The sequence below is a fragment of the Oryx dammah genome, unplaced genomic scaffold, assembly GCF_014754425.2.
Source record: "Oryx dammah isolate SB20612 unplaced genomic scaffold, SCBI_Odam_1.1 HiC_scaffold_11229, whole genome shotgun sequence".
NCBI lineage: Eukaryota > Metazoa > Chordata > Mammalia > Artiodactyla > Bovidae > Oryx > Oryx dammah.
In genome coordinates, this window is record NW_024080622.1 from 5,703,670 (window position 1) to 5,729,859 (window position 26,190).

The 26,190-nt window shown below is 51.3% G+C and overlaps 1 protein-coding gene across 1 annotated transcript; it reads left to right on the forward strand.

The window, feature by feature from the left end:
• The first annotated feature begins 8,966 nt into the window (after positions 1 to 8,966).
• LOC120861180 (ras-related C3 botulinum toxin substrate 2) lies at positions 8,967 to 25,485 on the forward strand. Its single transcript, XM_040236835.1, has 7 exons — positions 8,967 to 9,141; positions 11,263 to 11,334; positions 19,412 to 19,529; positions 20,213 to 20,275; positions 20,596 to 20,755; positions 23,981 to 24,113; positions 24,720 to 25,485. Exons 1-6 carry the CDS (start codon positions 9,107 to 9,109, stop codon positions 24,109 to 24,111), a joined length of 579 nt encoding a protein of 192 aa, XP_040092769.1. The 5' UTR covers positions 8,967 to 9,106; the 3' UTR covers positions 24,112 to 24,113; positions 24,720 to 25,485.
• The last annotated feature ends 705 nt before the right edge of the window (positions 25,486 to 26,190 follow it).

Genomic DNA, 26,190 nt, shown 5'->3' on the forward strand with positions numbered 1-26,190 from the left:
CTGAGCCTGGGGCTGACCAAGGCAGAGTGAGCCTCCACTCAAATCAGTTCCTAGTGCTACCTCTAGGGGGCCTGCCAGAGACACCCAGGGCAACTTCATCCCATTGTTTTGTTTTGTTTTTTTAATTTAAAAATTCTTATTTCTGTAACAATTTACTAAGTTCCATATCAGTGCCAGATATTAGAATACAAGGAAGACTCAGAAAATGTTGGCTGCTATTCTAATAAAAGGTTAACATTTTTATGAAGATTTAACAATTTTAAAGTTGTATGCATGTGATGATACAGCCCAAAGATTTATAAAGCAAAAGTGAAAAGCAACAGAATTACAAGAACTGAGAAATTCGCCAATATAGTGCGAGAGTTAGCATATCAATACCCTTCTCAGGAGCTGATAGATCAAGAGACAAATGAAAGCAATCTGTAATGATATAAATGATTTAAGCAGACAGTTAACATCTTTGACTCATGAGACACACGTGGAACACTGAAGATGTACACATTTATTTTTAAACTTTTTATTTTGCACTGGGATATAATCAATTAATGATGTTGTGATAGTTTCAGTTGAACAGCAAAGGGACTCAGCCATATATATCCATGTATCCATTTCCCCTCAAACTCCCCTCCCATCCAGGCTGCCATATAACATTGAGCTGAGTTCCGTGTGCTATACAGTATGTCCCTGTTTGTTATCCATTTGAAATATAGCAGTACACATTCAAAACTTCCTAACCATCCCTCCCCACTGGGCAATCATATGTTTGTTCTCTAAGCCTGTGTGTCTCTTTCTGTTTTGTAAACAAATTCAATTGTATGAAGAACCTATACATTTGTGAAAAAACAAACCTCATACTAAGTCATACATGAAGCAAGTCTCAGCAAATTTAAATGAATCAGTGAAATACAGTCCATGCTTTCTGACCACAATACCGTTAGGAAGACAAAACAAAAAACCCCTTTCCCCAGCATTTGAAGATTAATAACACATTTTCAAATGACACAGTCAAAAAGTAATAATGAAAACCCTAAGATACTTAGAACTAAAACACAATAAAATATTACACATCAAAAGTGTACCACAATTTTCAAAAAGCTATAAGCTGTAGCTAAAGTAGTATTTGAGAAAAATTTATAGCCTCAAGAGCTTATATGAGGAACAAAACAAGGCTGAAAACTCATGACATAAGCATTCAAAACTGAGAACTAAAATAAGAACAATAGAATAAACTCAAAGACCAGAAATTAAGTGGAAAAGATTGTATAGTAGAAAGGACATACAAGGCCAGAAGTTGGTTCTTTGAAAAGACTAATAACATGAACAAATTTGGGAAACAATTAAGAACAAAGTTTGGAGACAAAAATAATCAATGTAGAATGAAAAGAACGGATATAACAAAAATTAAAAAGTAGAGATTAAAAAGATACAAAATAATACTATGAATTGCTTTATATCAGTGAATTTGAAAACCCAAGCAAAATAGAAAAATATATTGACTATTTCTAGAAAAATAGACAAAAATTGACTTGAAAAGTAATTGAAATTTTGAATAGCTCTGTATCTATTAAAGAAATTGAATTAGTAGCTTAAAAATCTACCACCCCCTCCTCCTACATCATCCCAAACTAGGCACAGATAACTTTACAAATATTACAAAATATTCAATGAAGAGACAATACAACATTACCCAAACTTCTCTAAAAATGGAAAAAAAGATAACTACTGCCAACTCATTTCATGAAACTAGTATAACTTTGACACCTTCCCCTCAAAAAAAAAAAAAAGACAATGTGAAAAAGGAAAATTACTGGCAAATCTCACTGATGAAATTGGGGTCCCCCACCAATACTGGCAGTTTGAAGCCAGCAATATATAAAAGACAATCATCATGACTGCATTTCTTAGGGTACAGTTTAAGCTGCTGTAACCAAAAAACCTCCAAACACAGTGGCTTAAAGAAGACAAGGTGTATTTCTCTCTCACATCCAGATGTGAATGGTTCAAATCTACCATCTCCCACACATCCAGGATTGCAGCAGTATTTCTATCAATACTTCCTGTCCAGTGGAGAGGAAAAAAAGATGTACAGGACACATGGCATAGCCTTCAAGGAGATGGTAATACAAACTGCACTCCATTCATACCCTTTTCCTCCCAATGTGATTACGGGACCACATCTTGTTGCCGGGGACACTGAGAGACACGGACTTCAGCTGGGTATGCTTAGGGTTGGCTACAAATCTTGGAGCTCTGTTCTTAAAAAGAAATGGAGAATGGCTATTGGGGGATAGTCAGCAGCATTTCCCAGATAGACTAAATTAGGTTTATGCAGGAATAAACCTGACTTCCCTAATTCATTGGTAAGTGAACGTTTGCTTAGTTGTTACAATATGTCCGACTCTTTTGCGACCCCATGGGCTGTAGCCTGCAAGGCTCCTCTGTCCACAGGATTTCCCAGGCAAGAATACTGGAGTGGGTTGCCATTTCCGGGATCGAACCCATGTCTTCTACATTGCAGGCAGATTCTTTACTGCTGAGCCGCCAGGGAAGCCCCAAGTGAACATCAGGGAATGTATTAATATTATTCTCAGTATCACCATAGATACATAAGAAAAAAAAGCACTCAAAACCAAACACTTATGGTCAAGATAAAGCTGTTATTACTAAGAATAGCAAGGAAGTTTCTTTAACTGATAATAATATACGATAATAATATCTGCCAAGAAAAGCCTGAATCACATTCAGTGGTGAAATACTAGAAGCATTCTTTTTTTAAAATATAAATTTATTTATTTTAATTAGAGGTTAATTACTTAGAAGCATTCTTTTTAAAATCAGAAATAAGCAAAGATGCCTGCCATCACTGATTCTATTCAACCCAAGGAGTTATGTTATAAAAATTGGGAAGGAAGAAATAAAACTGTCATTTTTCACAGATAAGACTGTCTACAAAAACAGACTCATTAGTAAGAAACTCTCCATAAATTATAATAAGAATTTCCATCCAGGTTGCCATATATATAAGTGCAATCTACAATGTTTGACATTTTTCTATGTATAAGCAACAAACAGAAAATGACATTTTAAAAAGTGTTAGCTATAATGACACTGAAAGTAATAAGGTATCAAGGGATAAATCTTACTTTAAAAGTGCATGACATTTCTTGGGTGAAATTATAAAATTTTATTGAAAGCTATAAAGAAGAAATATGACATTTTAATGGTAGGAAGATTGAAGGATGTTACCAAGATGTCAGTTCTCTCCAAATTCTTCTATAAATTGAACAGAATTCTAATCAAAATCCTGTCATAGCTTTTCTTGGAACTTGACAAGCTGATTCTAAAATTTCTGTGAAAGAGCAAATGGTTAGTGACAACTGTAACAACTTTGAAAAAGTTTGAGAGGAGACTTAGCCCTTCTGAATATAATGACCTAACAGAATTTCGGTAATTAAGGCAGCATGATGCTGGCTCCAAGGTGGACACATAGACCAATAGATGGAGAAGGTAGGAACAGACTCACACACTCACAGACACACTTGCTGCGGACAGCTCGGCTGCAGCTCACTGGTGACAAGACAGGCAGCTGTGCTCATTAACGGTGCTGCTGGGATGTCTCTGGTGGTCCAATGGTTAAGAATCTGCCTGCCGATGTAGGAGACATGGGTTTGATCCCTGGTCTAGGAAGATCGCACATGCTGCAGAGCAACTAAGCCCAGGCACCATGAGTACTGAAGCCTGTGCTCCTATAGCATGTGCTCTGCAACAAGTGAAGCAAAGAAGAGTAGCACCCACTTGCCACAACCAGAGAAAGTCCCAGCAATGAAGACCCAGTGTAGCCAAAAAATGGAAACAAATAAAAAACGGTGCTGGGGCTTCTCTTGTGGCGCAGGGTTAGAGGTTAAGAACCCACCTGCCAATGCACGAGACACAGGTTCGATCCCTGTTTTGGGAAGATCCCACTTGCTGCTGGGCAAATAAACCCGTGCATCACAACTACTGAGCCTGTGCTCTAGAGTCCAGGAGCGCAACTAACTGAGCCCGAAGTGCCACAGTTACTGAAACCTGTGTGCTCGAGAGCTCGCGCTCCACAGCAAGGAGAAGCCTGTGCACCACAGCTAGGGAGTAGCCCTTGTTCTCCACAACTAGAAAAAAGCCTGGGCAGCAACAAAGACCCAGTGCAACCAAAAGCAAATAAACAAAGTTTAAACATCTAGTCAAGGCTATGGTTTTTCCTGTGGTCATGTATGGATGTGAGAGTTGGACTGTGAAGAAGGCTGAGCGCCGAAGAATTGATGCTTTTGAACTGTGGTGTTGGAGAAGCCTCTTGAGAGTCCCTTGGACTGCAAGGAGATCCAACCAGTCCATTCTGAAGGAGATCAGCCCTGGGGTTTCTTTGGAAGGAATGATGCTAAAGCTGAAACTCCAGTATTTTGGCCACCTCATGCGAAGAGTTGACTCATTGGAAAAGACTCTGATGCTGGGAGGGATTGTGGGCAGGAGGAGAAGGGGACGACAGAGGATGAGATGGCTGGATGGTATCAATGACTTGATGGACGTGAGTCTGAGTGAACTCCGGGAGTTGGAGATGGACAGGGAGGCCTGGCGTGCTGCGATTCATGGGGTCGCAAAGAGTCGGACACGACTGAGCAACTGAAATGAATTGAACTGAACTGAAACAATTATTCTTAAAGTGGTCTGGAGTAATTGGTCATGGCAATGGTGAAATTAAATCCTTAATCTCATGAAAACTGAAGAAATCTCATTTTACCACAGCCTAAAATCCATCCCAAATGTTTAAGGACCTAAATGTAGAAATGAAACTTTAGAAGCTTTAGAAGAAAATGCGGTAGAATATCCTGATGAAGTTGGAAATAAGGCGGAACTTTGTAAGCAAAACTCACTCCAGAAGTACAAGTTATTAGAAAAGAAATTTAAATCAGACTACATCCAAGTGAAAATTTTATGTATTAAAAGTCACAACTGATTATAAGACATTTCAAAGACTGGAAGAAAGATTTGTAATGCATATAGTAAATTTAAGTTTGAAAATCAGAATATATAAAGAACTTCACCAAATAAGTATCAGAGAGTAGAGATGTGGACAAGAGATATGACAAGATAATTTATGGAACAGGAATCATCAGTGTCTGATAAAGATGCTCAACCTCACTAGAAACAAGTCAGTATAAATTACAGCTGCAACAAGATGCTAATTCATACCCATGAAGTTGGCAAAAAGTCTTACAAAGCCAAATGTGGGCGAGTGTGTGGACCATGAGGATCCCTGAAAAATGACTTTTCAGTCTGCATTTAGGTGAAAGATGTAGGTGCCCGACAGCTCTGCTGTCCCTCTTCTAGAGGAACCTCACCCACCAGCTTCAGGTGTCCATAAATATCCATAGCAGAACTATTTGTAAAGCAAACATCGCAAGCCTCATGCATATCCAGTAACAGGAGATGGGATAAAAGCATTTTGATGCAATCATATCACACGATATTACACACAAGCAAAGATACCTGAACAACAGCTACAGGTTAAACATTTACCAGTACACTGCTGGGTGCTTCCAGAATGCTAAGGCCTGTGGTGGGGGGAGGAAGCTGACCTGAGCAGCCCCCGGATCAGAACTAGGACCTCTGTGAGCACGATCTAGGGAGGTGAGTTGGGCTGAAAATGAGGAAGGATTTTCTAACAGACCCGGCTGCCCAAGGTGGAAGACACTGTCCCCTAAGGGAATGAGTTCCCCATCATTGGAGGTATGTGAGTTGGACTGGGCAGCTGCTTCGTGGGCCAAGCCTTGGATACTAGAAGTGCAGAGGCAGGGCTGGATAAAGATGGCCTCTGTGATCACTCTGCGTGTGCCCAGAGACCCCGTGCTTCTGTGAGTCAGTGAGCTTGCACAGTGTGGTTAAGAGAGGACTGAATGAATAACCAAACTGTGACACATCCCTGGATGGAACTGCTCACTGACGAAAGGGGGTGGACCACGGGCATACAACAGCTCGGATGGAGCTCAAAAACACGCCGAGGGGAAGAAACCTTTTGCAAGAGGCTGAATACTGTGATTCCATTTATGTGAAACACTAGAAAATACATGGTAATCTGTAATGATAGAAAGCAGATCAGAGCTTCTCTGTGGGGGTACGGTGGTGGGGGAATGGGTGTGCTGGGGTGAGAAGAAACCTTCCACAAGAGTGGGAAAGTTCTCTGATGTTTGGCGTCTTGACTGTGGTAGAGATTTCATGCATATGTGTATTGGGTTGGCCAAATGAACCCAAAGTTCACTTGGGTTTTCTGTAAGATGTTATGGAAAAACTTGAATGAACTTTTGGGCCAAACCAGTATCTGTGAAAATGAATGGAACTGAACACTTTAAATGGATTCATTTAATGTATGTAAACTATGTCTCAATATAGATAATTTAAAAAGAAAAAGTGAAGAGGCCTGGAGAGGAGGCCACTGCTGCTGTATCTTGGTCTTGATCACATGCACAGGAGCCTCAGATGCCCCATCTGCAAAACAAGGCTTCCAGTGTAATGGTTACAAGTGCACCGAGTCACTCTGGGCAAATTCATCAATCACTTTGGGCCTCAGTTTTCTCATCTGTAAAGTGGGGGAACAATAGAGACACTACCAGCCAGGGTTTAGAGCAGTGGTTGCCTCACTGGAGGCCCGCAGAGACTGCTACTTCTCTTGCTTTGCAGATACCCGGTGGTGGTCACCCAGGCTGCCCTACTCCCCATTTATTCTCCTGCCATCCCTGCCCTGTCCTCACAGCCATAGGGCTACCTGCAGATTGGGGCCATCCCAAGATAATCTGTGGTCCCCAGGCCTCTGAGTCACTCTCGTTACATGTTATAGGTTCCTCAGGGGCAGCTTCTCATCTTCCTGGTTTTGTATCCACTGCAGTGCCAAGCCCAGAGCTAGATATTCAAGTGGTATATAATGGATGCTTGCAGAAAGAAGGAGGGATTCGGGTGGCCCTAAGTCAGGGAAGATTTTGTTTGTGTTGTCCTGGAGATTGGCTTTCTCAGCCTGGAGGGCAGGTACAAATTTAGGGCCGTCAGAGCCATGTACAGTTGCATAGATTGTTCACTGCACAAGGGAGTTCCACCCCACGGGACAAACAAGGGATGAAACACAGTATATATGTGCACTTCCAAGTCACATGGCCATTTGCATTGGCTGTGTATTCCCAAAGAGGTGCATTCTTTTTTCTTTTTAAATAAACATTTTATTTTGGAATAAACTTAGATTTACTGAAAAATTGCAAGGACAGTGATAGAATTCACCATATCCTTCAACCAGTTTTCCCTTATGTTCATAGCATTTATATAACCACAGAACTTAACCTTAGTATAATACTACTATTTAATTTCAAATTTGTCTTGGAGTTTACTGCCTTTTCCATTAATATCCTTTTCCCCCCCGTTGTTTCAGGATCCAATCCAGGATTGCATTGAGTACATTGTTTTCGTTAGATTAACACAGAGATTACCCTATGGGATCCCAGTGGTTGGGAAAAGAATGTGGATTTGGGGGGAGTAGCCAGAACAAAGTCCTTAGGTGGCCTGTGAGGTGCCCAGTCTGGGTTGTAGGGGGGACCCTTGACCTTCCTGACCCTGGCTGGGTGCCATTAAGGCTTTGCATTGTCTCCACTCAGCCCATGCAAAGCACAGAGAAAAGACATCAAAGTTGGTTGGTGAGTTTTAATCATTGGCTGGCCAAGTTTTTTAGAGCAGGTCCTCAGGGAGGACCTTTCCCTTTCTGTGGAAGCCGTTTTTGGCAACCCTGTAGCTTGCGTGGAAGGTTCAGGAAGGTTCAGCTCCTCGTGTTTGTTGGTGGGAGAGGGGTCATTGACCCAGCACCTGGTATTCCACACTCTCTGGGCAGTCTCGTGGTTTGTCCTGAGTGACCAGTGAGCGACTCTGCCCATTGCCTCCCTCCCCTTGTCCCTAGAGCCAGAAGGGTGCTGGGTGTGGGGAGCACAAGCAATGAGAGTAACAGCTAGGTGAACTTGGAGCTCCCTGCAGAAAACCAGTGCCACTGGGATCCTGAGTCTCCTGGAGGCTGAGCGGGCTCACTCCCCTGCCCTACCCAGCTGCAGAACTCAGGTTTTGTACCCCAGACAGCAGCTGGGGTGACAGAGGAGCTTGGAGTCACCTGACCCTGGGTTTGACTTCAGGTTGGGCAGTCCTCGTTAATCAACCTAAGCCCCAGACCTTCAGTTTCAGCATCGTTTAAACGGGCCACAGCTCCTGAGCCAGGGCGCCTGTCCCCAGGGCCCCCTCCAGCACAGGGCCCAGCAGGTGTGGCACTACCGGTCACTTCCGTTTCCCCTTCTCCATCAGCTGACTCCCCACTTCTCTTCCTGCCTCATCATATTTCCACCATCCTTGCACACTCAGGGGCTTCCACACTGGCCCTTGCTCAGGGAAGTCTTCCTGTCTTGCCTAGGCAGTCCCCTCTGGAGTGCCCTTTCTGACACCAGCTTTAACGTACCGGCTCAAATGCCACCCTGAAGGTCCCAGCTCACCCTCTGTGTGACTCTGAGATCCCCTCCCTACCAATCCTCTGTGCCCCCATTACTTCCTAGTTTGTTTTATGGACACCTGTGATGAAGCTGTATCTTCCCACTCACATCCTGGACTCACGAATACTAGCTCCTGTGCTTGGGACACAGTAGGTGCTCATTAAATGCTTATTGCTTAGAACTGAGGTGAACTACACTCTTGGAAGCCTCAGGTTCTTAGAGAACAGCTCTGGCCCTGCCTGTGGAAGTATGTCTCCAGCCCCGAGGGTCCCCAGATCTCCTGCTGGTGCCTCAGAGCAGCGAAACCCGTGGGGCTGGCCAGGGCCCAGTCCAGCACCTGAGGGCCACCCCGCCCTGGAGCCGTTCTGCCAGACCGCACGCTCCGCCTTCTGCAAACGGCCGTGGGGGCAGAGGCTTGGGTAAGTTCCCCTTCCGCTTCCTCCTGCATCCTGTCCCGCTGCTGCTGCTCCCCACTCAGGACACCTCTCCAGCTCTCCACACCCCACGCGCCTGCAGAAACGCTGGGGCTCTGAGCTGTCACCACTACCAGCCCCCAGGCCTCGGACACCATGCAGGCCATCAAGTGTGTGGTGGTGGGAGATGGGTAGGTATCTGGCTGGACTTGCTCACAGCTCCCTCTGGGGGTAGCCCTGGGGCCCTTGCACCCTGAAGCCCCCTGCCTACAGACAGAGGGGTTCCTAGGAGGCAGCCAGAGGAACAGCTCCCTTTTTCTCCCAGAGCCCAGAGGGAACCCCAGGAGTGGGCTGCACACAGCTTCACTCTCTACCCCACTCATCCCGGAAACTGCCTGCGTAAAAGACTTAGGGGTACCTAGGGCCTCTCACCTGCACCCTGAGAGTTGGGGCTGGTCTCTTATGGGACTTTGGTCTCTATATCTGTGGCTGCCGGTGGGGGGTGGGGCCCCAGGCTGACCTGGGCTTTAGTCCCTGACTTGCTTTGCTGTGTGGCCTTTTGCAAGTCACAGTGCCTCTCTGAACCAAAGCTTGGCCATCTGGGAAGAGGTCCATTCCCTCAGGGTTGATGTCGGGTCGCTTGAGCTATTTTGAGTGGTTGTCCTGCACGTATGTGTGCTCGGTAAAGCTTGCCTTCTAAGTCTCAGCCTGCCTGGCTGGGGAGGTAGTGTGGGGATGTGGGTGAGGAGCAGAGGGGGAGGGGCGTGAGAGGCAGCGTTAGGGCAGGAGAAGGGCGGGGCGGGGGGGGACTGTGGGGGGCGGCCCAGGCGTGAACTGAAGGCCCTTCTCAGCGGTCGGATCTCTGTGACCTTAGCTTGTCATGTGCCCTTACAGGCCTCAGTTTCCTCATCTGTAGAATGACGGGTTTGATATCCCATCTCTTGGGCCTGCCAGCAACACTGCCTCAGGGTCCAACACAAAGGTACCTCTTGAAGTTTTCTGTAGGTCCATCCAACCCCAACGTACTCCAGCAAGTTCTAGCCGGCAGGCCTCCCATCCTACAGAGGGGCAGCCTGAGGCCTTAAGAGACTTGACTTTCCTGTTCAGGGTGCGGTAGTGGTAGGGGGCTGGTTTATCATGGCAGTGGGGTGGGGTAGTGGGGGCGGGGGCTGGTTTATCAGGCAGCCTTTAGCTGATTGTGATACACGGCTCTGCCCATTATCTGCCTGCCTGTCCAGTCCTGCTCACTTCTGCTTTGTATCTGATATGAGGAGGGGAGGGCGGAAGCCACAACGTTCTAGTCACTCAGAGGTACCTTGCTGGCAGGCGGTGGTGGGGGGCCGCCCCGCCCGCCGGGCGGGGACGAGGAGAGAAAAGGGCGGGTGGCCCCCTTCAGAGCCAGAAGTGTCGAAACCAAGTGGAGCAGGGGAAGGCCCAGGGCTACCTGTGGCCCGCACCCCCTCCCAGCCCAGCAGATTCAGGGTGCAGACAGCACCAGTCATGGCACTCACTACTGACTTTGTGCTTACCGTGTGCAGGCCCTGGGCTTCCTCACGCTCCTCTGTTTTATCCTCCCAACAACCCTCATATTAGGCACGTCTTACAGGTGGGAAAACTGTAGCTCAAAGAAGTTAAGTCATCTGCTTAAGACCTCATGGGATTTGAGCCCTGGTCTCTCTGATTCCTGAACTCATGCTCTTAACTGCCACACCCTCCAGTGAGGTGGGAGGGGAAGGAGAGGGGTCAGGCAGTCCCCTACATTTGGCGACTGCTATGCTGCGCCAGGACTGTGCTTCAGTCTTTTACCGGCTTCATCTAATTTACATCTCTGTCTCTCCTGTGATGATGGACTCATCTCATCCCTGTTTTCTGGACGGGGAAGCTGAGGCATGGGGAGGTTATGTGGCTTGCCTGAGAGCGCATTCCTGCTGGGTGGGTGATGAAGGATCTGGATCCCAGGGCAGAAATGGCAGAGCCCTGGTCAGGCTTCGGGAACCTCCTGGGGACCCGCTGCTGTTAATCCTCTGTTTCACATCAGAGTCACCCGGGAAAGCCTGTTACAAATTCCCAGATCCACGCCACACTCATGATTCAGAATCTCGGGTAGGACCCCAAAGTCTGTCCTTTAACAAACATCTCAGTGTGATAACGCTGATACAGAAATTCTCAGATGGGGACACTGAGGCCCGCGGAGGTCGGGCTTCGGTCTCCCCTGAGGGCTGGGCTAAGGGACTGTGGAGGTCCTCAGAAAACCTCTCTAGGTCTCAGGCAGGGCCCCTGACTGCTGTCCTCTTGAACTTCCTGTCTTTCAGAGCCGTGGGCAAGACCTGCCTGCTCATCAGCTACACCACCAACGCCTTCCCTGGAGAGTACATCCCCACCGTGTGAGTTCTGCACGTGGGTGGGACGCTCGGAGGCTGGGGAGACACGCATGGACCACCAGGCCCACCGCCCTTTCAGGCACTTCCTGTGTGCCGGGCCTGTGTGGGCACTTGGGGGTCAGGCTCCAGTCAGTCTTGGGCCTGCTGATCTAGAGGGGGAGGTAGCCACCTGTGCCAGGATGAGCACCCCAGGCTCCCAGAGGGGAGAGAGGTGCAGGAGGCAAGCCAGGGAGCGGGGCCTTCAAGCAGGGAGACATGGAGAGCTGGCCTGAGCAGAGCTGGGTGGAAGGGGACTGGAACAGAAGAGTGGAGTGGGTGCAGGAGGAGGGCCTTAACATGGGGAGACCGGAGACGTCAGGGCACATGCGTGTGCAGGGGGAGAGGACAGTGCCATTGGAGACCACACAGGACCCACCCTTGTGTTGGATGTGGAGCAGGGCTGTCACCTGATTTGCAGGTATGGAGGAGTATGTGGGGTGAACGGAAGCACCAGCTCCTCTCTCCTTGATGCTCGGCGGCCCCACTCCCTCACGACAGCCCCCCAGCTCTGCAGCACAGCACTCAAGGCTGTGCGTGGCCTTCTCCAACCTTCCCTTCTGGCTTCACCACTCAGTTCTTCACTTCTTGTTCTGTTTCTGGCCGCCTGGTCACCAAACACACCCTGGACATTTCTACTTCGGGATCTTTGCTCCAGCTCTTCCTTCTGCCTCGAGTGCTTTTCCTTCCCATGCCCATGCGTCTAAGTCCTCCAGGCCAGCTCCAGCATCCCTCCTCCAGAAAGCCTTTCTGACATAGCCTGAAGGGGTCTCTCACTCCCTAGACAGACTTTATCTGATCTTTTCCATGACCAAGAGTCTACAGAGGGCAGGGGGCCATCTCCAGTTCTTTAAGGGACTTAGGGTCTTACATGCAGTATAATCTACACATTATCTTAGAAGTGATGTATATATTTTGAGTTGACCTAAATTGAACTTTATGGAGAGGCCCTAGGAGGATAGATCACAGCTATCATCTCTCAAGGGCCTACTGGGTGCCGGTCCCTGGAAATGTCACACGTGTGTGACCTCATCTGATGCTCGTGGGAGGAGTTAGGATTATTTTAGTCCCACAGTGTCTGTGGGGGGAGCTGAGGCTTACAGAAGCTAAGGGACTTGCGCCCCCGCCCCCCCCCCCCCGCCCAGGGTCACCAGGTGGCCTAGGATCTCTCTATTTCTCTCTGGCACAAGGGGCCAGGCTCCAGTTGCCTCAGGGACCCCAGCCCAGGCAGGAGGATGGCAGCTAGGAGAGGGCAGAGGGCAGGAAACCTGGGAAAGCAATTTCTAGCCTGGTTCTGTTCCCAATTCCCCATCGGGGCACCAGTGCCCCCCTTTGCATCAACCTGTATCTGCCCACTCACCATCCAACACCAAACGTTTCTCAGTGCCTCCTGGTGCTGAGGATGGTGGGCTCTAGACGTGGCAGGGAGGCAGGTGCAGCATTAGGCCAGCCAGCTCTTGCAGAAGGTCACTGTCTCCAGGACTGGCACTGGCACTGGCACCACCTACTCTCCTGCCCCTTTCTGAGCCTCAGTTTCTCTTTCTTTAAGAAATGCGGCGGGGTTGGGAGGTGCCAAGTTTCTTGCCCATGCACCTTCCCTGTGCAGGGAGAAGGGAGGTGAATTCTCTGAGGCAAGGTGGGGGAACCAGCAGAGGCCAAGGAAGGGCCAGGTGCTCTCAGCAACCCCTGGTGGCCCCGAGCAGATTCGGTGGTCCTGGACAACTTTACAGGACAGACAGGATGGGCCAGACAGGGCTTACCTTCCCAGGATGCGAGGAGCTGGGTCAGAGATCAGGGCCTGCTCCCAGGTGGGCCATCCAGGAAGGCTCACAGCGTCCCACACAGGAGGCTCCCGCACTTCGTTTCATGCTCGGAGGCCCCCATCCCCAAATTCTTAATGTTTGAACAAGGGGCCCTTCCTTTTCATTTTGTGTTGGGCCTGGCCTGGTATGTAGCCAGCCCTGCACCCCTCCCTCTTTGTCTTCCATACGGAGTCACTTGGCTCTGGACAAGCCCCTAGAGGGGCTCCTGCTTCAAAGCCTGCACTCCTGTGACAGAGAGGGGAAAATAAGCCACCTTGAGCCCTTGACACTGGAGGGTGGGGACAGTTGGAGAGAGTAGAGTTGGGGGAAACAGGCAGCCTGAGATCTCCGGCAGAGAGATAAAGGTCAGGAGGGCTCTGGGGCTCAGGGTGGCAGGGTTTGCTGGGGCCAGAGGCCTGTGCCACAAGAATCAGATCAGATAAGAGAGAGAGCGAGTTCAACTTACTGCCTAGGGTTGGGGGATAAGAGCTCGAAGTCAAAGCCACGTCTCACAGATGGGGAGACTGAGGCCTGCTCTGTGAATGGTCAGGTGCTGGGCATTGGAGATACAAAGACGAGGTAGAAAGACCCTGCTATGGGGTGTTCGTGACCTAGAGGATCTCCCCCTTACCCTCTCCTTATGACCACTCTCAAAGGGAAGCCCAGGTGAGCTTTCAAATGCAAAAACTAGATAGAGGAATACCTTGCTGAAATTCCCCTCTCAAAACCCATTTCCTACTCACTCCATTTTGGTCCTTGGGGACCAGACATGCCAGCCTCCCCCAGGCCTCTGCACTCGCCACTTCCCATCACTCAGTTCCCTGCTGAAGCAGTCCATCCCTGACCCTGGTCTAAACAATCCCTCCCTCCACCCAGGCCTCCTCCATCCCTCCACACCCTGCTGGATGGTCTCCGTTGCCCATCCTGATCTGACTTCTCCTGCTGGGATGGCAGCTCTGTGAGGACAGGGCCCTGGTCCATCTAGTTCACTAGACCGGCTGCTAGAACAGAGTTGAGCACCTCACTGGCTCACTGTAGTGACTGGACCACCCTGGCTGGCAGAGAGGGCATGCTCCAGTCTGCTCTGAGAAGGTGCTGGAACTCAGCCACCAGCAAGGAGCTCGGCTCTGCGGAGCTTCTCTCTGGGAAGAACACAAGGAGTTAATTTGGGTTAGATGGGCCAGTATTTGGTTTTCACTTTCCTTTGTAAACTGGCAGTCCAGCCTGGATTCCCATAGACAGGATGGCGCCTAGCCTCCCTAGTGGAGATTCCAGAGGTCCTGCGGGGGTTTTCCCACCTGGCCTCGCAATGCCCCCTTGACCCATACTCCTGCCACCAGGTGTGTTAATCCCTCCCTGTGTCAAACTGGCTCAAGCCTGCTCACTGCTCCTACACAGCCTCTGTCCCCTCCCATCCCATCTGGGACACCCATGCCTCCGCGCCTCCCCCAACCACCCGCCTCTCTCACTAGCGGCTCTGTCTCCCAGCTTCCCCTCTGACCCTTCTGCAAGATGATCCCACCCAGTGGCCAAGAGAACCTTTTCCAAATGCAAAGCTGAGCATGTCACCGCCGCCTGGTGAAGGCCTTCGGTGGCTCCTATTGTCCCTAGGACCGGGCTGCGAATCCTCACAGGGGTCCATGCCTCGCCTGACATATCAATGCTCCCTGTTCCCAAATCAGCAGCCATGCGTGCCCCGTGTTCTTTGTGTTCTGTGAGTCCACCTTCCTTCCCCTGGAGGCCTGGGTGGTGGTCAAGTGATGCACAGGGCTGAGGGCCATTTCATCTGTCCCATGCCCTTCTTCCTCTCCATGGCAGAGGGCTACAGAGCCGAGTGTGGACCACACAGACTCTGGGTAAAAGCATACCAGCTGTGTGACTGTGGGCAGGTTACTCTAGGGCTCTGAATCCCAGACACAATGTAGAATCCAGTTCCTGGGTCCACTGAATGATCTAAGTGTAAAGGACCCAGAGCAGCATTTGGGACCCCCGGGTGCTCAGCAAGCATGGATCCCCTGCCCTCTGCACAGGTCTGGGTCAGCCCCACGTGCTGTGCTGTGCTTAGTCTCTGAGTCGTGTCCCACTCTTTGCAACCCCATGGACTATAGTCCACCAAGCTCCTCTGTCCATGGAATTCTCCAGGCAAAAATACTGGAGTGGGTTGCCATGCCCTCCTCCAGGGGATCTTTCTGACCCAGGGATCGAACCCATGTCTCCTGCACTGCAGGTACATTCTTTACTGTCTGAGTCACCAGGGAAGCCCAAGAATCCTGGAGTGGGTAGCCTTTCCCTTCTCCAGGGGATCTTCCCAACCCAGGGATGGAACCTACATCTCCCACATTGCAGGTGGATTCTTCACCATCTGAGCCACTAGGGAGCCCCTGCACCTGAGCTCAAACTTCACTTAGCCTCTGGCCATCAACTCACAGTGATGCTTATACCACAGGCTTTTCTGAACTGGGTAACAGGATCTAGCCCTGGCTCTGCCACCAACTGACTGTGAGATCTTGGGCAAGTCCCTTCCTGTCTGTGAGCCTCAGTTTCCTCATCTGGAAGAAAAGAGTGCAGGTTGGCCACGGTGGTGGTGTATGTTCCGTTGGTCCTGGCTGCCTGTGGGTCTCTGGACTGGGGGACTCGGGGGTTGTGGATCACTGTCTCTGCAGGAATCCCTCAGGCTCTGGGGAGGGGACAGTCAGGGGGCTGTTTCAGGATGAGGTTGCTCAGCTTCTCAGCATCTCCCCATGGGATGGCTTGAAAGTCCTCTCTGCCTGGATCCTCTTAGTGGCCCTAAAAGATGGCACTTTTCTTTTTTCACATTGAAGAAGTGAGGCTCAGAGAAGTTGGGCTACTCACCCAGGGTCACACAGCCAGGACTAGGCTTCACAAGGAACTTTCTGGTCCCTTCCCACTCGGGGCGGGGGGCTGTCCCCAGGCAAATCCACCCTCCTATGGAGCATTAGTCTACTCTCTCTCACTCACAAATGAGTGCTCAGAAGGAGACCAGATCAAATCCCAGCTCCTGTGCTCCTGAGCTGGCTGACTTTGGATAAGTTATTTGACTTCTTGGAGCCTTGATTTCCTCAACTGTCTGAAGAGAATAATTTGAGGTTCTTTTGCCTTGGGTCACATGGGACTTCAAAACCTAAGGTATGAAGGTCCCTAGCCCTCTGCCTGGCCCCAGAGCAAGTGCTTAGTCCTGTGACAGGTCCTACAAATCAGCTCTTTCCCCATCACCGTGGCCCCTGAGATCCTAGAGCTGGTTCAGAGAAGATAGATATCCTTGGCTCAAGGAATCTTGGGGGAATTTTTGGTGTCAGAATTTCAGACTAGACATTAGAGGAGATAAAGTCCCTATATCCTAAGCTCACCCCAAAGGAGTGTTTCTGGCCGAAGCCAAAGAAAACATAGGGACTTCTTTTCCCATCACGCCCTGCGGTGTCTCCCTGAATAGTGCCTTTGGCCTGAAATCCCACAGCGGTAATGGGTGGTACCCAGAGCAGACACAGGGCAACTGTTGCTGTTGTCATTTAGCCGCTCAGTTGTGTCTGACTCTTTTGAGACACCATGGACTGTAGCCCCCCAGGCTCCTCTGTGCATGGGATTTCCCGGGCAAGAATACTGGAATGCGTTGCCATTTCCTTCTCCAGGAGATCTTCCCAAACCAGTGACTGAACCTCAGTCTCCTGCATTGGCAGGAGGATTCTTTACCGCTGAGCCACTATGTGCCAAATGCGATGCTGGCCTCAGGGCAGCGAGGAGCAAGCCAAGCCTGATGCCTTTGGGTGCTGAGTTCACCACAGATTACTGAGTAGGCGTGGGGTGGGGGCTCCGACCTGGCTGGGGCTCAGGGAAGGCTTCCTGGAGGAGGTAACCTTGAGATGGGGCTGGAAAGAGGATGAGTAAGAGTCAGACTGGCACCAGGAAAGAAGAGGAGGAAGCCCAGGGAAGAGCATTTGCAGGAACTTTCCAGGCAGGAGGGAGCAGGGCCATCTGAGGAAGTGAAGGCTGGATAAGCACAGGGTATTAAAAGCATCAAGTGGCCCACTGCTTTGGTGGAGGGTGCCTGTCAGAAGACAAATGTCTTTGAGTTGCTCTGAAGCACTAGGGCTTCTGCAGCCTGTCACTGAGCAATGTTCTTGGAGGACTTCATGGAAGAGGCGGCTTCCCAAGTACTTTGGTTCAGTTTAACTCTTTTCTACCTGCACTTACTAGGTGCCAGTCCTGAGACTAAAGAAATAAAGAGACACAGACCCTGCCCCCATGGAGCCCCAGCTACATGGCAGGAGAGACACATTAATGCCAGCTCACAGTCTAGGCAAAGCAGCTGCCTGAGGGAAGGGATGACAAAATCTTTCCAGGTGGGGGACAAGGAAAGAGGTGGCCAGGATGTTTCCCCACAGAGGAGGAACTGCCTGGGCAGGGCTTTGAAGCATGAATGGGAGACAGAGTGCTGAGGGCACAGAGGAGTATTCCCAACAGAGGCACAGGCAGACAGGGGCACAGGCTTGAGAGCATGGTGGACCGTGCGGCCTGGGAGTGAGGAAACACCTTCGACAAGGAGAGGGTGGGAGGGCATTCCAGGCAGGGGGGCACAGCGTGAACAGACTCAAAGAGGCAGGAAGCCTGAGTCTTGCCAGAAACGGAAATGGCTTGGCTGATGTGTGAAGGGAGACAAGCTGGAGGAGCCTGAGGTCTCAGTGGGCCAGGTCAGGGGACAGGAAGCAGGACCTGTGTGGGTGACCTCAATGCAGAGAGAGAGGTTGTGGTCCCTCGCCCGCAGGGAAGCTGCGGAAGCAGCTGTGGCATGGAGTAGTGAACACTGGACGTGGATTCAGAACTGGCTTCACACCTGGTTGGGTCACTTGCTCACTGGCTGTGTGGCTTTGATCCCACTTTCTTTTTGCACAGCATTAGAGACCAGCTGCTGCCTCTCAGGAATGTGTGTAGCGAGAGAAATACTATTGAACTGAACCTTTAAAAAAATCTGGAAGCTCGTGTGATTGTCCCAGAGGCCTGTCTGGTATTGGCAGGGAGTTTAGCATGTGCATACCCTTCAGCACGTGCCTTTCCAGTGTGTGCCAATGGCATTTCCTGAAATCTCCGGTGACTAGCAGCTTTTGGGTTGGGCTGGAAGGCCAGTGAATTAATACCCCAGGATATCCCTCTGCCAGTGGGAGGTGGAGAAGGTGGATAAATACCCCAGCTCTCTGCCTCCTCAGGGGGATGCCCTGAGCTCAGAGGTCCTAGCAAGATGGAGTCCCAGTTCCACCTGCTCCCCAGTAACACCTCAATAGCTTCTGCCCCCTCCCTTGGCTCCTGGGATCACTTCCCAAGTAACTTTCATCTCAGGGTTTGCTTCTGGGGGGACCCAAACTAAGATGGAAATGAGCATTCATTCAACAAATAATAGGTACCTGTAGGACTTCCCTGAGGGTCAAGTGATAAAGACTTTGCCTTCCAATGCAGGGGGTGCAGGTTCCATCACTGGTTGGGGAACTAAGATCCCCTAAACCTCTAGGCCAAAAAACCCACAGTATAAGACAGAAACAATACTGTTAACAAACTCAATAAAGACTTTAAAAATGGTCCACATAAAAAAATAACTTAAAAAAAAATTGGTTGACCAGCTGCAGCATTCAGCCTCAGAGGAGGTTAAAGTTTATTCTGATTGTGCCTTTGAGAGAATGTTACACAGTCTCGAAAAATTATCTCTTCAAAGGATGTGTGCTGTCTGCTGTGCTTAGTCGCTCAGTCATGTCCAACTCTTTGTGACCCCATGGACTGTAGCCCGCCAGGCTCCTCTGTCCATGGGATTCTCCAGGCAAGAACACCAGAGTGGGTTGCCATGCCCTCGTCCAGGGGATCTTCCCAATCCAGGGAGGGAACCCAGGTCTCCTGAATTGCAGGCAGATTCTTTACCAGCTGAGCCACGAGGAAAGTCTAATAATACTGGAGGGGGCAGTCTATTCCTTCTCCAGGGGATCTCCCCGACCCAGAAAGGATAGACAGGGCAGAAAAAGAGTAGAGGCAATGTTTTCTTCTTTATGCTCTCCTGCGATTAACATTCTTTTAATATAACGGATTGGCATTTAAAAATTAAAAATCAACCCCAACTGTAGAGTGCAGCGTGGCTTGGGTCCCACTGTGGCCCCTCTCTGGGTCTTGGCCTCTGTCGTGGAACCAGGGACTGCAAGTCTGCAGACTCTGGGGCTGGAAATGGACCCTCTGTCTTGTTCCCACAGGTTTGACAACTACTCAGCCAATGTGATGGTGGACAGCAAGCCCGTGAACCTGGGGCTGTGGGACACGGCTGGGCAGGAGGACTATGACCGCCTCCGGCCACTCTCCTACCCGCAGACGGTACATTGCCCCACCCTCCTCGTGGTCCTGGCCTTCACGTCCCTGTTTCCTCTGCCTGGAGTGCCGGCTCGGCCTGGTGAACCCTGACCCTCCTTGAGGCCCAGCTCAAGGAGTCTCCGCCCTCCATTTGGCTCTGTCTGTCTTCACTGTGCCTTCCCATCCTCCTGTGGGCTCTGGCTCCACCTGGTGCCCAGTGGGTGGGGTAGGCAGACCCTGGACAGGGATCCAGAGGAAGCTCGGGATGATCAGCCCCCGGGGGGTGTGGCGGGGGGCAGGGAGACGAGGGCACAGCGGCAGGTGGCTCTGTGGCTTCTGGGCTCTCCCTCCAGGGTGGCAGAGAAAGGGCTGGGACCAGCAAACCGACAGAGGGGTAGTGAGAGCATGGACTCTGGAATTCCAGAAGGCACAGCCTTTAATCCTTGTAAACCTCACTTTCCCTGTCTGTAGAATGGGGTAGCAATGGCATCGCTACAGCGCGATGTGAGGAGAAACCCCGGCCTTTAGGAAGTGTCGGATAAACAAGCAGCAGCCTGCTGTAGAGAAGGGAAACCCTGCTCTGCCAGATCCTAAAAGCCCAGCATCCCCTGGGCTGCTCCAGCCCTCAGTAGCTGCCCAGGTGTGGAGGGCCCAGGTTGGACGCCTCCAGGCCTCCCCTCACCCGTAACCCTTGCTTGATTCCCCAGGATGTCTTCCTCATCTGCTTCTCCCTTGTCAGCCCAGCCTCCTATGAGAATGTCCGGGCCAAGGTGAGTGGGACGGAGCAGGACCTTAGGGGTTAGGGCAGGCGACCCTGAGAGGGGAGCATGGCAGGGAGGGACTGGAGACTTTGGCCTGCCTCTGGGCAGCAGAGGATGTGGGCAGAGAGGGTTCCCAGTGCCAACCATGGCTGGTGGGCGGGGATAGGGGGAACTCGGGTCTCAGAGACATTTGGGATAGTTAACTTTACTCTCTGATCTTGCCCTCTCCTTTCCACACACCCTCATGCCCCCTTCTTCTCCTCTCCCATCTTGGTGCCCCTCGTCTCTCAACTCCTTGCATGACCTCCTGCCCCTGCCCGCCGGCCCAGTGGTTCCCCGAGGTGCGGCATCACTGTCCGAGCACACCGATCATCCTGGTAGGCACCAAGTTGGACCTGAGGGACGACAAGGACACCATCGAGAAGCTGAAGGAGAAGAAGCTGGCGCCCATCACCTACCCGCAGGGCCTGGCACTGGCCAAGGAGATTGGTAGGGGGCTCGGCTCAGAGAGGGGAACTCTGACACAGCCTTGTGGTGATTGCGAACATAGCTTCCAGGGCCAGACTGCATTCCAACCCTGGCTGTGCCGGGTACTAGCTGTGTGGCCCAGGACGAGTCACTTAGCCTCTCTGCCTGTGTTTCCTTATCAGTGAAATATGGCAATAGAAGTGGTTCTGAGTGGTTAGGAGAATTCAGTGAATTCACACCCGTGAAGCCCCCAGAGAAGCACCAAGCACCCTGTGTTGATCACTGTTGGTACTAGGCCAATCCATAAGCAGCTTCTGACATGACAGACGGAGAAGGGTTGGAGTGGGGTGTGCTGTGGTTTCTCAGAGGAGGAGCAGTCAACTCAAGCTTGGGTTTTCCGGGTAGGCTTCCTGGAGGGGTTGTTTCAGCTTGGATTTGAAGGGTGATGCCTTCCCTTCTGCCTCCTTCTCACCCCCCATTCCCCACCCTCCTGGCTTCTCAGCCCAACTCCTCTTTGCTTCCCGGTCACTGGGCCAGAGAAGTGAAGTGACTTCTCAGGGTCCCACAGCTGGTAGGTGGCAGAAGCAGGATTTGAACACAGAACCGCAAGGCACTGCCGTGGGGCCCTCCTCATGGTGGCCCAGGGCTGTCTGCACCAGCTATGACTGGTGTGTCTGGCCTCTTCCATGGTGTCCAGTTCTGCTGTCTTTCAGGCCCTGACCTGCCTGCTGTCTGGAGACAGGGCACTTGCCCAAGAGCCTGGGACCACCAGCAGGCTTTGGCCACTCTGAGTTGCAATCCAGCTACCCAGGGCTCTCTGGGTCACCACAGGGTCCCCAGGGTTTGGCTCCTGAACTGGTGCGGCCTCCTCCAGCCCCTCCCTCCCTCAACCCTAACCCTCTTCCTTCCGCCGGAACTGGGAGGGCCCTGGGGACTCACATCTCTCCACAGTAAGAGAAACCGCAGCCTCCACCTCCCCTTTCTCATGACTTGCCTAGAGACATGGCCATCTTTCCCAGGGGGCCTCTGCTGCCGCCTAAACACTGGGTCCTACGTCCCATCCTGGGGGCTCTGACTCCCAGGCTCTCTAGTCTTTCCTCAGGGATACTGGGGATTGACCCTGCCTTCTCTTCTTTCTGATCAGCCTGCCCCCCGGATTCCTTCCATCCAAGACAGTGCCTCTGAGCCGGAGACTCTTTCCATTTTAAAGCAGAGGCTTTCGGATAAGATGGGGCCTGGAAACCTGGATTCTGGTACTAGCTCTGGCACTGTCTGTGTGACCTTGGACCAGGGGCTCCCCTCCTCTGGACCTCAGTTTTTCTATCTGTACAAGCCAGCCTGCACACTCCTTAAAGGTCCTTTCTCTGCCAGAAGGAGATGACTTGGGGGTCCTGCCTTGGCCTCTAGCCAATTTTTCTTGGAGCTGATCCCAGATGAAAGTGGGGTAGAGGCAGTGACTTATGACTTTGAACTTGCCTCAGACTGGCCCAGGCCAAGGGGGAGGCCTGGGGAGCCTTCAGGGCTGATGAGACAGTGGCGGCCTCTGTCCACCAGTCCAGTGTGCTGACTTGTGGTGCAGCTGCCAATTCCAGCTGACATGGATTGACCACTTCCTGGGTGCTGGGCTTGTGCATTCTCCTGCTTCATCATCATAGCAACTATGAAGGAGGAACTCTCATCACCCCACTTTACAGAGGATGAAACTGAGGCTCAGGTAGAAGTCAAGAGCTCAAGGTCACCCAGCTGGGATGTGGCAGAGCTAAGACTGGAACCCAGGCTGCGTGGCTCCCTCAGTCATGATCAAGGTGGGAGACTGGGGTGCAGAGAAAGGCCAGGCCCCCAGTCAGGACTCTTTCTCTGGATACTCCTAGCCAAGAAGTAGGAGGGTGGCAGGTGCCAGGAAGGACACGGTGGGTGTGAAAGGAAGAAGTGGACATTGGCCACAGTCCCTCACAGTCCCTTGCAAGGAGACGGTGGCCAAATGCCCAGGGAGACTCTTCTGGGCACAGAAGGTTCCGTGAGACTCCCAGACCTAAGTCATGGTGTTTCGTGCCTGCCAGCCTGGCCCTGCGACCACCGCCCATGCGCCCTGCTGGGACAGTGCCCCCATATGCAAGGGCGATGGGAGAGTCCCGAGTGTGGCTTTAGACAAATGGCATCTTCTCTGAGCTTCAGTGTCCTTGTTCCTGCCCATCCTTTCTTTCCCTTGTCCCGGGTTGCCCCTCCTGAGATCCCGGCTCCCCTCTCCAAGCTGTGTGTCTCTGGGCCTGGGGCATCCCCTCACTGGGCCCGTTTCCTCACCCAGGAAGTGGGGACTCACAGAATTTCTTCACAGGGTTGTCGGAAGCACCCAGCTCAGCGCCTCGCAGGGAGCAGGTGCCAATCAGTGTCAGCCTGCTTCCTCCTCACAGAGGAGTGGACTCTAGGGAGGAAGCAAATTTCCCTGCTCCCACCCCTCTCCCGCTCTGGTTCCTAAAGTTGGCCCCCAGGCTTCTCTCAGGGAGAACTTCTCAATTGCTCACTTCAGGGAGACAGCTTGGGTTGTTGTGAACACAGAAACTCACACAGGTTCCTTCCAGAAGGTCATGAACACTGCCCCAGGAGTGGGGCTCAGCCTGCCTTCTTCACTGTGCCCTGGGCTCCAGCCCTGAGTGGTCACATGGGAGAAGGACAGTCCCCTCACAGGTGAACAAGGCTCCCCATTTCTCATTCCTCTTGCTGAGAGTTCTCAGCAGCCCCTAGGGGATGGGAAATGTCTAGTGTGTGACTTTGGACTAGCGACTTTTCTGAGCCTCAGCTTTCTCATCTGTAAAATGGGGTGATCTGAAGGACCAGTTCGATGATATTTGGAAGGTCCTGGTGAGCAGCCCATGGGTTCTTCAGGCCTCCTACGGGAAGGTGGAGGCAGGAATGTGGCAGTCTTCTGAAAGAAAGTGAAGTGCTGAGAGATTTGGTCACTGTAGCTTGAGCTCCTTTCTTCCCAGGAAGGTATCAAAATTCCTGCCACTTTCCGCAAATTACGGGCTTATGTGTTCAAGAAAGACACAAACCTGCTATCGTGGGTCTTAACCTTTTCCCCTGAATAAAGCTCCTCCTTTCAGATATGAGGAAACTGAGGCACAGGGGGGTAAATGTGTAAGGGACACAGCCCAGGGGGCCCCCACAGCCTGGTGTGGTTGTATGACTTGGGAGGGGGTTTTGCCCAGCCCTGACCTAGGCCTCTGTTCTCTTGCTGCCCTGACCCAGACTCAGTGAAATACCTGGAGTGCTCGGCCCTCACCCAGAGAGGCCTGAAAACTGTCTTTGACGAGGCGATCCGAGCCGTCCTGTGCCCGCAGCCCACACGGCCACAGAAGCGCCCCTGCAGCATCCTCTAGGGGTAAGAGTCCCACCCACATGGCTTCACGACACTCCCTCCCCCCCTTCCCCCACTCCCCACACACAGCAGGCCGTGGCTGGGAGGGAGGCGTTCAGCCACTGCTTGGTAGCCCTAGGTTTCACCAGGAGCGGCATTTAGGCCAGGACAGATGGGGGACTATTGAAGGGGCCTCAGCTGGCTCATTTGCCTGAGCTGGGCCTGCTCTGTGAGCCCAGTTCCCAGAAGGAGGGTTCAAAGTATCAGAAAAAATGCCAGGTAACAGGAGCCAAGCGTGGTGTCACTGAGCTCCCAATGTGCGGTCCGGGCAGGAGGGCAGAGAGGACCAGGGTAAAGAGATACTTCAGCTCCTGTCCCTCGGGAGAGCCCAGTTGAGCCGGGGAGACCCGACACTCACATATAGGGTAGAGGCAGGACAGACTAGCTCCGAGGCTATTAGGGCAGAAGAGGGATGGGTGGGGGTGGGAGGTGCCCACAAGGATAGAGAGGACTTGGCCAACCTTGAGCACAAGCTGGGAGCTGGACTGAGCTGGGAGCCAGGATAGCTGGGAGCGGGCTGTGGATTCTGCTTGGCCCCAAGTTCTCACCCCCTGTTTGTCTTCCTTCCAGGATGCACCCAGCCTTCCCAGCCAGATGGTTCTGACTCTCCAAGGGCTCCAACCAACGCCCAGTGGCCCCCTGGCTGGCCATGTTCTTCCCTTCCTGTGGCATTTCTTAACAAGATGGCTACAGAGCTTGGTTGACCGTCTTCTCTGTGCTGAAGGTCCCCCTGGAGGCCCAAAGAGTGTAAATTTGTAGGTGCTGTGCCCCCATCCCCTCATGCTCTAGCCTTCTCAAGGGCCAGAAGGAGGTCCCAGCACCCAGTAAGCCACCCCTGCGTTGCTGTGGTCAGATGCCACACATGGTGTCATCTACCGCGTTACTCTTCCCCTCACCCCCAACGCCTGAATCCCCTCTGGGAACTTCAGGCCAGATGGTTGCTGGCCACCACTTATATACCTTCAGAGATGGATCTCTCATTCCCTTCTGGGGCAGTAGTATACTCTAGTACTGATGGTCTTGCTTATTGAGACTTTTTCTGAGGAGCTAAATTAAGTGTCTCAGAAGGTTTGTTTCTCTCTGGTCTTAGTCCTCCTTTGGGGACAACATACATTCAGAGTTTCTAAATCTCTGTGAGTACCTGCCCAGTCAATCAAAAAACAGGGTCCTGCTGACTCCTGCCATCTCTCAAGTCTTTCTGCTCCACTCACAGGACCCTGAGCTGCATTTATCTGTGAGTCTTAAAACTTTCAGACCTTGCCAGTCAGGACTTTTGCCATTGCAAATAGAAACCCTGCTTAAGCAGAAAATAAATTTATTGATTCAAGATTGGAAATATCATGACTTCAGGTGCAGCTTGATCAAGGGGGCTCAAATGAAGTCATCAGGGCTCACTTTCCTATACTTTCTGCTGTCTGGTTCATTCTTGGGCACAGTGACTCTCAGGGCTTCACCCTTCCAGTTTCAAGTTCAGCAAAAAAAAGAGCAAGTGTCTGCCCCAGGCAAAGTTCTGATTAAGGTTTACTCTGATTGGTCCAGCTTAGATCTTCCCCCTTTCAACCAATCACATTTGTCAGGAGAATCCTGTGCTCTGATTGGCCAAACCTAGACTACTTGACAAGCTAGAGCAGGGAGAGTAGGCCGTCGTTTCAAAACCACACCCACTAGGGTGGAGGTGGAGGGATTTGGTTCTCAAAAGGAGGCTGAGAGCCTTGTCAGAATTTGGGAATATGGGTGTCGAGCAGCCAGAAACCCCAGTCTCCAATATTGGTGGTCCCAGGAAAGTGTCCATACAGTGTAAGGAACCAATGGCGGTCCCCGCAGGCACTAAGCACAAGGAAGTTCCTTTAAGAGAGAGATGGGGCTGCTGTCAGATTAACAAAGCTCATCCCTAAAGCACCACGGATGGGTATGGAGTCAATCTCCCCTCAGTGTTTGCTGATTCACGAATGCCAGACTTTCCAATCCTGTGGATGATCCTGCTTCTCTTTATCTGAGCTTCATCCATCCATTCAACACAAATTTACCAAGCACCTACTCT